The sequence below is a fragment of the Brugia malayi genome (genome assembly GCF_000002995.4).
Source record: "Brugia malayi strain FR3 genome assembly, contig: Bm_v4_Chr1_scaffold_001, whole genome shotgun sequence".
Taxonomy (NCBI): domain Eukaryota; kingdom Metazoa; phylum Nematoda; class Chromadorea; order Rhabditida; family Onchocercidae; genus Brugia; species Brugia malayi.
Window position 1 is genome coordinate 7332157 of NW_025062475.1, and position 14755 is coordinate 7346911.

Below are 14755 nucleotides of genomic sequence, written 5' to 3' on the forward strand. Positions count from 1 at the left end.
TATCAGCTGAGAACTACAATATACCACTAACTCCCTTACTATTTCTTTGTTTGTATATTGCATTTAAATTGTGATATGTAGAGTTTAGTCCATGTTGTGATATGTCTCTGCCAAATTGCGTTTCTTAATTTATGTTTTCTATGTTCAACAGTACTATCATGTTATGCTGTTCTTTATATGAGTATTCATACATATTTTTATGGAGTTGACTTCCAGATTGAGTTTTAGAACAGGTATCGGTTGTGATATTTTACTCGTATTAAGGAAATTATCGCAACGCAACTGATTTTTGATGGGAAATTAAGTAAATTAAGTGGCGATCATTCATATTCTATAACCATTTCATCATTAATTTGTACAATACATGACTTTGTCTGTTTCATTTTTTGCTCTGTGACGTCATATCCCTGTTAAGTAATGTTTGAATAAATATTCAAGTAAGACTAGATAATCTTACACCAAAGTTTGACCCGTATCAAATCCAAGAAATGTACTGCATCAAATTCAGTCCAAAATTACTAGTTAAAATCATCTTTCATGCTCACTCACTTATTTGGAATCCCACCAACAGCTGTCCTTATCCTTTTGCTGTATCTATCCGTCCGATTCCTTCTTTGGCGGTAATGTTCCATAATTTCGGATGCTTCAGTATTGGTTTGTAAAAGAGCATTCTCATTTCACAGTTTGACGACTGTATCAGTTTTGCCGTATAGTAATGGTCTTACGTTAGTCGAGTCGTGATGGAATTTTAGTTTCAGTTTGCGAAGTAAGCACTAGATGAAGTACTGTGAATGGAGTATGTTCAGAGAATATTCAGGATAACATCCAAACAACCATTCGATATTTCGAAGAAAAATTTGTATCGAGGAATTTCATCTGAATACTATAAACGATCGCTTTTTCGTTGCTACCAACGTTTTGTTAGTAGTAGCACGGGTATTTTTTAATCTTCGTAGAGACTTGACGTTTGGAAGGGATAGAAACCGGATTGCTGTGATCTGTGGTTTTATAGACAATTGTAGCAGTAGCAAAAGGCAATCTTGATTATGCAATAAATATTAAGACCACTTTGGTATTCAAACAGTTTTAGTCCTGTATGAACAGCAAGCTATTACTACGAAGTTGGCAGTGGAGAAGTATCAGAGACTAACTCCCCTAAAACATATACTTTATCGACCAGATAGTTATATTGGTCCCACTTTCTTATCTGACGAACAAGTTTGTTTTTCATTTTGCAATTATTACAGATAATTTTATGAAGGTTGATCGATAAAGAGTCCTTGAAGGCAAAATTTTGCAGCTTAGTCCTGTGATTAATTTTTCTCTTTGTAATATGTGCACTATTTATTCTCTTTAGCCGATTTATGTTTACGATGATATCACGAAACAAATATTAAAAAAAGAAGCACGGATTGTTCCTGGCTTGTTGAAAATCTTTGATGAAATTCTGGTTAACGCAGCTGATAACAAAAGGCGAGATCCACAAATGACTACTATCGCTATTAATATTGACAAGTTGGTTTTGTTTTTCAGTAACTGTTGATTACAAACTCTTTCATTAATTGAATCCGCTTTGTAAATAAGTAAAATCGAATGCTGGTCGTACCGCTCTGCTTTCAATACAAGTAATATCCAGTGAAACCAGATTCGATTCCTCGATTACATTCACTTCAAACAAATAAATTGAGTATTCATATTGCTCCAGTATTTGTTGGCCATAAGCTTCTTCAGTAATTGTTTTTTCTGCGTTTAGTAATAGAAGATTCCAACTTTAATTTCGAAGATTGCGAAGAATTCTGAATAGAACTAGAAACTAAGACTGTAGTGTTATCTTTGATGTCCAGATTCCTTTTATTTTTTTACTTTTATTTTTTTTGGCTTCTTTCGAAGTTTTTTTATAATGATTTCTGTGAACTCATATACATTTATGCATCGGCTGGAAAAACAAGAGTATGGGAAACATTCTTGAACACAAAGACTTTTGTTCAAATAGCAATTATAAGTACAGTACATATGTGAGTTGTTGAAAAAACATATACATTGTTTGTGCGACGTTCATTCGTCTGTAGAGGATGTTTTGCGAAGCATTAATTTTGTTCCAAACTTTTATTAAGAGAAAGGAATACAATATCAATTTGGAACAATGGCCGTGGAATACCAGTGGAGATTCATCCAAGAGAAGGAATCTATGTTCCTACGATGATTTTTGGCACCCTATTCACTTCATCTAATTATGATGATTCTGAATTGAAAATAGTTGGTTAGTTTTTCAAATGATTTGTCCTCATCTTATTTTGTATTGCTACGTCCTACAAAAGTGAATTATCAAATACAGTTTTCATGCTGTTTTAGTCTAGCTATAGAAATCTTTATATGTCAGCACAGCATCGTTGCATTAAGTTTATTTATGTTTGCTGGTAGATCTACTTAAGCGACAATTTTCACTATTTGGGAAAAGTTTTCCTTTTTTTTTCAACTTATGAAAGAAACATCGCTAAATATAAATTTTTAATCGGTTTACCAAAATACAGGTGGTAGAAATGGATTTGGCGCTAAGCTGTGCAACATATTCAGCACGGAATTTTCAGTAGAAACTTGTACAAAACAGTCTGGACTGCGTTTTTTTCAAGTAAATCTATCTGTTATATTGCCAGTATTTCTAACTCGCAGTACATTGTATAGAATTTCATTCATTTTTATGTGTGTGTTTGAAGTCTGATTGTAATTCTTCTACTCTAATTGTCTTATGCTTTTTCTTTTAATGTTTTTGCTACTGTGAAATGACCATTTTTATCAAACTCATCTGTGCTATCTTGAAAATTTTCTTGAATTCAGTTGTTAACCAATACTATTTTCTGTTGTAGTGTTGGCGGAATAATATGAACGACGTAGATGATCCGATCATCAGTGATGCTAGCACAAATGCGTCCGACTATACTTGTGTTACATTTAAGCCGGATCTAAGCAAGTTTAAGTTATCAACCCTGGATGAAGATACGATACAAGTAATGATAAGAAGGATTGTGGATATTGCCGGCACTCTTGATGGTGTTAATGTGTTTCTAAATGGGACTAAAATTGAAGTTAGCAAATATTTTCTTCATCATTAATATTATTCCATTTCATTTCATGAATTGATATGCTTTTTTTCGAGACTTCTGAATTTCTGCACATGAAATGCTTAATGAGAATTTTAAGTGTATTGGCCACATTTATATTGATTTATAACCTCATCGTTTTGAAGGTTTCAGGATTCAAAGACTACGTAAAACTATTTTCAACGTATACTGGTGAAAGTGTTGAGAATTCCACGGTTCCGTCCTATTGCAGTGTTAATGATCGATGGCAGATTGCTGTGGCACGAAGTGATACTGGATATAATCACATTAGTTTTGTTAATAATATCAATACTTTGAAGGTTAGTTTTTTCTAATTTAATAATGTCATGGATTTAGTAAAATTTTTGTAGTTATTTATAGTAGGTAACAGACAGTAAATTCTTCACTTTAGTATAGGTATATGTAGCTTTTTGAAAGGTTCATTGAAGTCCAAAACCTCTTGAGCATTTGATCCACTGTAATTTTATTCTCTACATTTGTTTCTGGTCTTAAGCAAAACATGCAAAACTTTTGTTTAGTATTACGGACATGCGGCAGCAGAAAATTTTCATATATTATCTTATAAATAATCTAGGGTGGACGACATGTGGATTATATTGTGAACCAGATAGTGTCAAGATTAAAACACGAAATAAATCAACGCTACGGTTGCGATAAATTCATAAGTGCACACCAAGTGAGTTATCTCAAAGTTATTGAGTAGTAAGGAAAGCGATGGGAAAAAGATGCTGACCTAACTGCACTAAAGGTAGAAAAATTTTCAACAAATATTTCAGATTAAAAATCGACTTCACATATTTGTGAATTCATTGATAGAGAATCCTGCGTTCGAATCGCAATCAAAAGAATATCTTACAACATCAGTGAAGAATTTCGGTTCAACATGTATTGTACCAGAATCATTTTACGAAAATTTCATTAAAGATAGCGACATTATCCATCATTTGCTCTGCGACATTAGTCAACAGCATACGGTGCATCTTCATTTTTTCTTCTTGTTTATGTTTGAAATCATATAGGTTTGCAAACAAGGTTTCTATTTGTAATAGAAACGAACTAGTTGCCGTTATTTTCATTTTAGACTTCATTGAATCGCTCCATGAACCGATCTTTGTGGGATTTATCGAAACTTGAAGATGCAGCTGATGCTGGTACTAAGAATGGTTGCAATTGCACATTAATCATAACGGAAGGTGATTCGGCTAAAGCACTTGCGGTTGCTGGTCTCGCTGTAATTGGACGGAAACAATATGGTGTTTTTCCGATTCGAGGAAAGTTGACAAATGTTCGAGGGATGGATGCTAAAATGGTTGATATTTCTAGATGTAGATTTATTGACTGATTCGGTTTCTGAGAAATCAGTGTCATAGTATTAGTAATAATCTCGTAGGATGTTGCCGAATTTTTACATTCTCTTTAAATGAGAAAACCCTCAAAAATTTTTTTGAGTTCGTTTTTATAATCAGATGGGAGCGAAAGCGAGTACATATATGAAGAAATATCGCGTGGATGTGATTTATTATTCCCTTTTATGTTCAAATGTTTTGTCCTTAACACTGCGATGGAGATAAGTTTGAGTATTAGGTCTCCTTATCTTGATTTTCAGCTTATTTATGAATTAATAAAATGCTCTTAAAGGCTGTCGAAAATGCTGAAATCTCGGCTCTTGTACGGATATTGGGGTTAAAATTTGGTGAAAATTATAGTAGCCATGAAAAATTAAAATCTTTGCGTTACGGGCGATTGCTTATCATGACAGATCAGGTAGTATTTTTAATAACATATCTTTATTTTTAAAGTACTAATTATTCGAAACTATAATCCTGTTATGTCATTTCATAATTTATCTTTTGCAGAGTGTAGTTTATCTTTGCAAAGTGTCTGCCAAAAGAATAATTGGCTTAATCTCTTCTTGACTGTAGCAAATCACATTTTCTGCTTACGCTAAAATTTTGCTTTTTTTGTTGTTACTGTAATAGTCATTTTGCATTAAACACCCGTTTTCCTTCAAATCCTTACTAGTCTAGCTTTTTTTTTTTTTTTTTTTAATAAAATACCATATATATTAGCAGTGATAAAATATTATAGGATCCGGATGGATCACACATCAAGGGATTGATTGTGAATTTTTTGCATGTGTATTGGCCGTCGTTACTTAAAGCTAATTATGTCAGTTATTTCATTACACCATTATTGAAGGTATCGTTAGTTATTTTGCTATAATTCTTGGAAAGATTATCTTTGCTTTTATGTTAAGTTTTAGACATGAATGAAAATAATGGAGGAGCGGTTTAGAGTGATTCAAAAATAAGAAAAAAAAAAGCATTGCGCATAATCTGAAAAAAAAAGAACATATTCTTATTCCTTGGTGCATGATATCATTGTAGGCAAAGCGTGGATCCGATATAAAGTCATTTTATAGTACAGCCGATTATGAAAAATGGCGAGCAGAAAATCCTGATTCAGTGAAGTATTCGATAAAGTATTATAAAGGTGTGTTGGCCAAAATTTGAAATCTTGTTGTATTGCCTTACGATATTATTAAAATGAGCAGTACATTGTAGGATTGGGGACATCATCAGCTAAGGAAGCACGAGAATACTTTAACGATATTGAACGACATACAGTAAATTTTATTTACGATGGTAAAATCTCAGACGAAAGTATTGAACTTGCATTTGCCAAAAATAAAGCTGATGATCGAAAAGTGTGGATTGCTGAAAGCAGTAAGGTGAGTTTATCTTACAACTTAGAACAATAAAAGAATAGAATTATGTTTTTAGATAGCATATGGAGACTTTATTTCTGTGATGCAATATGTGATTACAGCTGCTATTATCAACTGCAGTTGATTCAAATCGCAATCAGAAAACTTTTTCCGAATTTGTTAACGAAGAATTAGTGGAATATTCACAACTAGATCTGCGGGTTTGTTGTATTTCGATGTAAATTTTTGGTATTTAGAAAAATTTTTAACTTCTATGCCACATATGCTATGTAATTTGAATTCTTAAGCTTTATTTCATATTTTAATGCATTACAGTGTAGAATGCATATAATACTACTAATAAATCAAAATTTTAATACGTCACCAATTCAAATAATTATTCTTTTAAGTCTTACATCCTGTAGGTTTTCACGATGTGATAACTTGTGAGAATAATTATTCATTGAAATCTGTTCGAGTTTCTCGCAACATTCCCTACTATTTGTTTTAATATTTATTGGAACTGTTCGTAGTTTTAGCGTTCTCTACCAAACGTTGTGGATGGATTGAAACCAAGTCAGCGAAAAGTTTTGTTTACAATGTTTGGACGTTATGAACGTGGTGAAATACGAGTAAGTCAACTAGCGGGTGCTGTTTCACAGTATTGTGGATATCATCATGGAGAAGTAAATTTCGATTTTTTTAAAGTTTCCTCAGCAATCTTCGTATTTTTGTTTTACTGTTTTTGATCTTTTGTTTCTTTCTAGTTTGCCCACCAATTCACTTATATCTTATTTCACTGAGTTCTGTTCTAGGAATCTTTGGTAAATACGATCGTTCGTTTAGCTCAAGACTTTGTTGGTTCCAATAATTTAAATCTTCTTTTACCTCTTGGTCAGTTTGGTACACGTTTATCAGGTGGCGAAGATGTGGCAAGTGCACGATATATTTATACTTCTCTAAGGTAGTGTTCAGTTTCTCTCTTTTCCATCATTTGCCCATCAAATTCCATATGAATTTATTAGAGTATTTACATTTACTCCTAGTTTTCAACTTTTTTTTTAACTTTTATATTTGTGTTTTCTCATCTTATTGAGTGCTTCATCTTATTACTCTTATCTGTATTAATCCTAGTGGTTATCTAATTATATATCAAAATTCAGCCCACTTGCGCGAGCAATATTTCCGCATCCAGATGATAAAGTTCTGAAAAACTTAGTGGAAGAAAACGCACTCGTTGAACCAGAATGGTGAGTTGTTTTCAGTTTCTTTCGTTTTTGGAAAAGAAAAGGTGGCATGAAGTAAAGAAACGGTTGCATGTCCGCTTTTTTTCTTATTCCATTTTGGAATGATCGAATTCTGCAGCAAGGCTTCATTACCAGATTGTGACATGAAACTAATTTGTTTTACATATTATAAGATTATATTTTAGACTGTTCAGCTATTATGTATTTGAAACAAATATTAATATATGAAATTTGCTAGGTATTGTCCCATAATTCCTATGATTTTGATAAATGGTGCAGAAGGGATTGGTACAGGATGGGCCACAAAAATATTACCGCGTTGTCCCAGACAAGTCATCAGTAATGCCCAGAGACTTATTGATGGACGACCACTACAGGACATGGTATATATTATTATTGCTTTCAAAAAATTTCTGTCCATTTCTAGAAAACATCTTGCTTTCTTGTCTTTTCCCCTTCTGCTCAATACATAAAAGAAAATTTTTATAAATGAGTTGGAAATGGGTAAAGCAGGGTGGATAGTTAAATATAAAATATTGCAAGGACTGAAATACAGTAGTTTGTTCGATAATCTCATAAAATATCTTTAAAAATTCATGTAAATGTGGATGGATTCATAATCAATTATTCCTCAATTCTATCAACTTCTCAATCATTCCTCTATCAAATCATTCAACTGCATAGTTAATATGCTTGCAGTTGGCGATATGTTAACCGCTATGTATTGATAATGTATAGCTAATGATGCATAGTAATTTAACTTTTATTTATAAGTGCTCAGGAAGATGTGTGAGCGAGTAAATGAAATTTTGAAATAAAAAAGCTGTGGACAAGATAGTATTGTCAAATTTGGACAAGGACAGAGAAACAAGTTTATTCAAATCTTATATTTCCTTTCTTTCCGGAGTTTTGTGTGATTTTTAATTAAGCCGTTTACTTCAGAACTCGTACATTCTGACCATTTAGACGTGATCCAATGGATTTTATTTCATGTTTTTGGAACACGAATACTACCGAGTGGTTTCAATTTATTTCAGTTACCACATTTTCGAAAATTTCAAGGCACGATATATGAAACTGCACCTCGTCAATATAGTATCTCGGGAAAAGTTTCTTATCGTCGTTTGAAAAGCGGTCTTAGGGTGAAGATTATCATTTTATTAGTGCTGTTTTTTTGCGTAATTTTCGCATTATTTGTAAATCTCCAGGTAGTTTTGTTGAAAACAAATTCCACTATCATTTCATAAAATTAGAATTTTTCTTTATTCAGGCAATAATAACAGAGCTTCCTACTGGAATTTGGAATAATAAATACAAGGAGAAAGTGCTCGATTCCGCTATCAAGAATGGGATAATAAGGTTAAAAAATTTATAATTTAATGATTTCATTTGTGACTCATTCTTATCTCTTGATGATCTTCTATATTCAGTTTTATTTGTTGCAAATGGATTTAAATCATCTTACTTGCAGTAATTATGAAGAATTACATACTGAAAGTAATGTACATTTCATTCTTCATGTGATCGATAAGCCATTGTTAAGCGACAAAAAGCAAATTAAGGCACTCAATCGACTTTTAAAATTACGTTCAGTAGCAAGTGAAAACTCGATGGTTTGTCTCTGCACATAAATTAAAATTCCCATGAGTTATATATCTTCGTAATCTGGTTATTGTACTATATTGATTTAGATATTTTTAATATACTGAATCTATTCGATCATTTAGATCCGTATTATAATAATCTTTGTAGATTTCTAAATTGTACAATAATTTGTGTCGTTGATTTCATTCACAGTAATATTTCATTATTGCATTATTTATGTAGTATTTTTCATTTCATTAACTCATACTACTAACACTTGCTTTGTTTATTGGTATTTTTGGTCATATTACATCTGTGATGTGAAAATTGCAGATCTTGTTTGACGAAAAAAACGTGCTACAAAAATATGATTCCACGAGAGAGATATTTCAAGAATTTTTCGAGGTGCGTCGGCAGAAATATATAGAAAGAAGGGAATGTGAATTAGTAATTATGGAAGGGAAACTTAAATTTATTGAAAATCAGGTAAACTTGAATAGTTTTAAAGTTTTTCGATAAGCATTGAAACTGAAGATATTAATGTAGGTTGAGGGTATTAACGAAGTTTTTCTTTTCACTTATGTGATTTCAATGGCATAAGATTTGTTTTTAGAATTTGAAACTGCATTCTTATAACCATTTTCATCATTAACTTCAAGATTTTCGAAATTTTTGAGAGAGAGGATTAAATGTAAATTTGATTTGTTTAGGTTCGCTTTGTGAATGCTATTATCAATGGTGAAATAATCATTAAGAAAAAAAACCGTGCAGAAATTATAGCTCAGCTTGCTGAGAAAGGGTTTGATTCGAATCCGATGAAAGCGAAAAATGCTACGGTAAGGTTGATGTCAGTATTTTTGAAAAATTACCTTATGAAAATGAATATTATCTTGTTGAAAATGAATAATGTCATGTGGAGGAATATTTGTCTTGCTTCATGAAGCACACTGTAAGTTTTGATTCAAAATCTAAATCTACTGCTTCACTTATAACTTCACATTGTCACATTTGTATAGGATGGAAATTGCAATCCGCCAGATTTTGCATATTTGCTCGATATGCCACTTTGTCGCTTGAGCAATGAGGAAATTCTGGTTTTGCAAGAAAAAAGGAGTCAACTCTGGGAGCGATTCAAATCTTTGAAGTCAACAACATGGAGAAGTTTATGGAGTATGGATCTAAATGTGTTATCTGTGGTCTGTTAAATAGCTTTTTCCTTGTCAATTCATACATCCAAAACTTTTCAAAAAAACAAAATTTGGCAATTTACAAGTGAAGTTTGGCAAGTGAAGGGTTTTTTTTTTTTTGCTAAAATTAAAGGGTGTGTTTTGAGTGCATCATATAACATCGGTTACTTAGGAACACACTACGGAATACTGTTGCTGAAACATTGACCCTTATTATGCGATTAAATTATTTTAGGCATTAGATAAAGAAGAAAGAGTGATGGGCTGTATTTGATGAAACATCAAATATACAACTTCTCGGCTTATATTTGGAGAAATAATTCGATATTGTACCGCTCCTTTACGCCAGAAACTTTTTTTTTTTTGAATTCTTAGAACTGCAAACCAGGTTATCTTACAATGATTCACTTCACTTTTTATATAATGCAGATTTATTAAATTAGATGAATGGTTTTTTTTTCTGTATGTTATTCCATGCACAAGAATTGTTCTATTACCATTGAATTTACTAACTTGTATTGGATATTTTCCTTTGCTCATTATCTATCTATCTTGATTTCGTTATCGGTGTACTATTTTGCCAACATTAATGTTCAGTCCATTGCTATTCTTACATTTGTTCACCAGATTTTTTGCTATCATCCAAGACTAAACGTTTGAAGCCAAAACACTTGGAGCATAAATTTGAATTAGTAGTAAATAAGTTTTAGTAATAGATTTGCTCAAACTGTACTTAAAAAAAAAAAAAAAAAAAACCATAAAAGAACAATTGGAAACATTTTATAAGAGTTTCGATAAAGAACTCATTAATAATAGATGGGTTTTTTACAATTCTTCCTTCTATCCTCTCATCAAAAATGGGATGTTCTCAAGTAGCAGCTGTGAAAACAAAGCCATGCAAAAGAAACTGGATTGCTCAAATTAATAATTGCCTTTGGTTCCTCTCAGTTTTAAATGGAAAAATAACTAAAAGCATAAAGCAAATAGTAAATATATTACTGTCTATTTCACAGGAGCATGCCGTCACTTGATGTTAATATTCAAATGGACAATTTGTCCGAATATTTGAGTTCTAAAAATTTCAAATTATTTTTTGCGTACAAAGAATGTGAGGTAATCAATATCGGATTATTATCTCCGTGATTTGTTTCACATAGTGTACTATTGCAGTAGTTCAAGAATAATTGTGATGACTAGAGTGTATTTGCACAGGAATAGATCTCGTCAACAGTCTGCAAGAGAACTTACTTTATTTTGTGAAGTAATAAGTTTCTGACTGTAATACTAATTTCTCGAACATATTTAAATTCCCTGCATTTCTTACTCTTAAATTTAAAAGTTAACCTGGGATAAAGCACTTATGACTTTCACCGATGCAAGGAATGTTTTCGTTATTACATCGTGTGGGAAATTATACACTGTCAGTGTACCGTCCTGTTGATCGATCATACCTAGATACATCAGCAAGTTAATACTAGAACTTTTGTAATTGTGAAATTAGTAGTTGTAAAAAGATTGAAGAATTAATGTTGGCATGTGGTTGTTTATCACAACTGTTAGCAGTAATTATTATTGGTAGAATCAGCCTATGAGTAATAAAGAATTATTAATGAAAACTCATTCAGAATCTTTTTTATACTTGTCAGGAATTCAGGTCTTAGATAACGAAATAGGAATTTCTGTAAACTAAGATGCTTCTACTTTGGTATTATCTTTACACCTAATATGCGCGAAATGTCTATAATTTGACCTTGAAATTTTTTGTCAAGAATCATTTGCGCCAGTTTCCTCTCAATTTGCTGAACTGGAATACCTATGTTTTTTGCTAGTGTGGCCATCTGAAAATAAATTTCTTACTTTAGAATATCACAACTTTAATTTTTAAAATTAAGCCTGGATGAATAAAAATGACATTAACTGCAATTTGTTACTATACGATTTTGATTTGAATTAGTAGCATTTCAAAGATTTCAAGAATTATAGAAAAAATGATAACACTTCAATGAGAGAGTAGGACTCAATGAGTTGACTGATATCCTTTTCAAGCACTGTGTCAGCAAGCGAATCAACATATCTACGGATTATTAAATCGGACTGAAGCTCCATATGATATTCTTCAATTGCCTATAGAGCTTTTATACATTTTGAAAAGCAGTCTTTTCTAATCATTTGCTCAAAGTTTTCAATAGGCTTGAATTCTTGCTCTTTCTCTTATTAAAGAATTAACAGATAAGATACTTATTCTTTACTTATAAATGTATTGTTTCTATTAAAAATACGTTTTTTTTTTTTAAAGCATGTGAATAATAAGCAAATAGCAAATATAAACCTTGCAGTAACTTTGTAAGCATCGATTCTCAAATGCTGATGCTATATCTTTCATCGCATCGAGATCGCGACCCGAATATTTGGCTGCTAGTTTGCTGGACAGCAGTAAACCTATTTCCCTTTCTTCGTTTAACATAATCTGAAAATGAGGAAAGAAAAGATTCTTAAATGGAAACGAAAGCGGAAGCGGAACTCGACTTTTCGTCTTTAAACGGTTAATTATAAGAACTTTAAGAGGAGAACATTCTAGAATTTGAAAGTGGGAAGCATACTTTTGCAAGACACATATATTTAAGAGCTTTTCGAGCACTGACTTTTTCCCCATTAATATCAAAATTTTCAAATGCTTCATAAAAATATGAAAAAGCCGTTCTGAAGTCGTGATCCTCCTCCATGTTCAGTATTCCCGACTCCATATCAAGTTGGGCCTGAATAAGTTAGGGTGAAATTAATGCATTGAGTGTTGAAGTCACTCAGTCTATATCTCTCTAAAACCTAGCAATGTAGATGTACTGTGGAATCATAGAAGATCAAACCTGTAATTTATTATCAATGCATGAAGAGTTGGCTATAGCTCGTGCAGCTATGAGCGCAATGCGAGAACGATTCAAATTGTTAAGCGCGAAAGCGGCTTTACTTTCTTCCAGATGCACTTCTAACTGGATATCCTTACTTTCAACTTTCTTCAGTTCATTTCTTAATTTTGCACCTGCATATGCATTCATGAGCAAATTGAAAAAAAAAATTTTTTTAATTCGCCTCATTAAAAACAATTACTTTCCATCGTATATTAAAATGAAAAAATGAAATCCAAAGAAATGGAAAAAGTTAGAGAAAAAGAAAATTTTCTCTGGCAAACTTCTTATAACAAAAAATAAACGTCTTAAGAGTGGCGAGCTATTCCGGGTGCGCTTTATATGAATTGAACTCACCCATGGTCAAAACGTCTGTGTGTCGTCCTATTTCATTCAACAGACGAATTAAGCGTACTTCAAGCGTATGCCGCAAAAATATTCGATTTTGTTGCTTGGCCCATTGAACATATTCCACACATAATGCAAGCTGTGTTGGGAAGGAAATGTTATGATACTTTTGATAACACTGGCTATAGTAATTGTAGATGGCACTTTAAGTATTACTAATATGTTGAGGTTAACTTATGTCCGTTGATTATTCACACAAAAATTTCAAGAATAATTAATTACTTTGAATTCGGAATCATTGTCAATTTTCAGGCAACAATCGATCAAATTACGAATGAGTTTTACTGCTTTTGCCATTCCACAGGAAAGCAAATGTGGTTTCAACATGGTTAATAATTTCTTTAAACCTTCAATTTGCATAGAAAATTTGCAAAAATATTTTAAGGAAAATAATTCTTTCCTAAATGATCCATCGGGACTATTAATTGAATTTAACAGATTTAATTAAACTTTGATTTATTCCAATTTGAGATTGCTAAATCCAAATCGCATTTCTGAAAATTTCCAAAATCTACTTCTTTCATCTTTTGCAACTTAAGTTATTCTTTAGCTTAATTGAATGCAAATGCCTTCGATATCGTTATCTTTGGACATTTTCTCAGCCATCTCTATGATTAAATCTTCACAGCGCTGTAACTCCTCTCTGTCATTTTCGTTCACTTTAGAACTGACTAAATGAATAAAAAGTTTAGAACATGTTTGCAGCATTCGATATTGTCACTTCAATACTGATTAATTTTTAGGAATGTTTTATCTGTTATATAATTAACGCATGGTATTTTCTGTCTTAATCCTAATTAAACCCCAAAATTTCGTCCAACAATATTACTCCTTTTGAATATTGCTAGCGAACAATGATGTCACGATTATCTAGGTCTGATATATCTCCATTTCTTTCTGTTTAATTTTCAGAAAATGAGAAGAAAGTTGAAACAAAAATTATCAAATCAGCCTGACATAGAATGACTAGGTGTTCAATGGGGAGATTTTGTGCTTCCGAATTGGACATAACAAATTGCAAATATAGTTAATATCTAACTGTTTTAGTTCTTATATAACAAGACAATAATAGAAGAGGAATAGTTCAAAACCTAAATACTACCCGACTTATATTAATTATGTATGCAAATTATTCTAACTTTCCTGTTTAGAGAATATGAAGTTTAAAATGTAATCTTTTTGAAAATGCTTTATTGATGGATCTCATATCTCATTTCAAATTTTTTTAGAATTGAAAGAAACAATAACAAATCACGAAATTTAATTCATTGTCAGTAGTCATCAATCTTATATTTTCCAGCAAGTCACAAGACAATGCTCATATTCAAATGTATGACAATATTAAATTTCTTCTAAAATTGCAATGAGAAAGATTACTTATATGATTAAAAGTATAGAAAAAAGTAACTGCTTGAGATAATTTAAAGAAATCAATTTTTAACTTTTTTCTACCAACTATCTTTATTATTTCCATCAAAATAACTTTGCAGAAAAAAGAAAAAGCAGTTTAATTTTAGTATTTGATGAACTAATTGTTCTTTTATTTGCTCATATGCATTCTGCATTCAATAATTTTCTCGTAAAAAGCATAAAAGAAAGA

At 31.7% G+C, this 14755-nt stretch overlaps 2 protein-coding genes across 4 annotated transcripts; one reads left to right on the plus strand and one right to left on the minus strand.

The window, feature by feature from the left end:
• Positions 1 to 791: 791 nt before the first annotated feature.
• On the plus strand, positions 792 to 10118 carry Bm5217 (Uncharacterized protein; the record flags this gene model as incomplete). Of its 2 annotated transcripts, XM_001900343.2 has the most annotated exons (26): positions 792 to 936; positions 1091 to 1218; positions 1358 to 1515; positions 2115 to 2260; positions 2532 to 2629; positions 2865 to 3083; positions 3245 to 3418; positions 3694 to 3795; positions 3896 to 4093; positions 4201 to 4428; positions 4758 to 4883; positions 5208 to 5318; positions 5507 to 5612; positions 5684 to 5850; positions 5949 to 6047; positions 6366 to 6512; positions 6642 to 6790; positions 6990 to 7076; positions 7312 to 7456; positions 8111 to 8215; positions 8344 to 8432; positions 8545 to 8686; positions 8991 to 9143; positions 9368 to 9493; positions 9674 to 9853; positions 10080 to 10118. In XM_001900343.2, 26 exons carry the CDS (start codon positions 792 to 794, stop codon positions 10116 to 10118), a joined length of 3567 nt encoding a protein of 1188 aa, XP_001900378.2. The 2 variants fall into 2 exon arrangements, with proteins under 2 accessions (XP_001900378.2, XP_042932861.1); XM_043076927.1 differs by lacking the exons at positions 792 to 936; positions 1091 to 1218; positions 1358 to 1515 and having other exon boundaries at positions 2200 to 2260.
• Positions 10119 to 11037: 919 nt separating this feature from the next.
• On the minus strand, positions 11038 to 14164 carry Bma-rpn-6.2 (Uncharacterized protein; the record flags this gene model as incomplete). 2 transcript variants are annotated; one of them, XM_043076928.1, is made up of 11 exons in its annotated part: positions 11038 to 11076; positions 11189 to 11295; positions 11595 to 11682; positions 11843 to 11968; positions 12174 to 12311; positions 12487 to 12600; positions 12709 to 12881; positions 13105 to 13234; positions 13378 to 13502; positions 13782 to 13826; positions 14113 to 14164. In XM_043076928.1, the coding sequence occupies 11 exons, from the start codon at positions 14162 to 14164 to the stop codon at positions 11038 to 11040; spliced, it is 1137 nt and encodes a 378-aa protein (XP_042932862.1). The 2 variants fall into 2 exon arrangements, with proteins under 2 accessions (XP_042932862.1, XP_042932863.1); XM_043076929.1 differs by having other exon boundaries at positions 12445 to 12600.
• Positions 14165 to 14755: the final 591 nt, after the last annotated feature.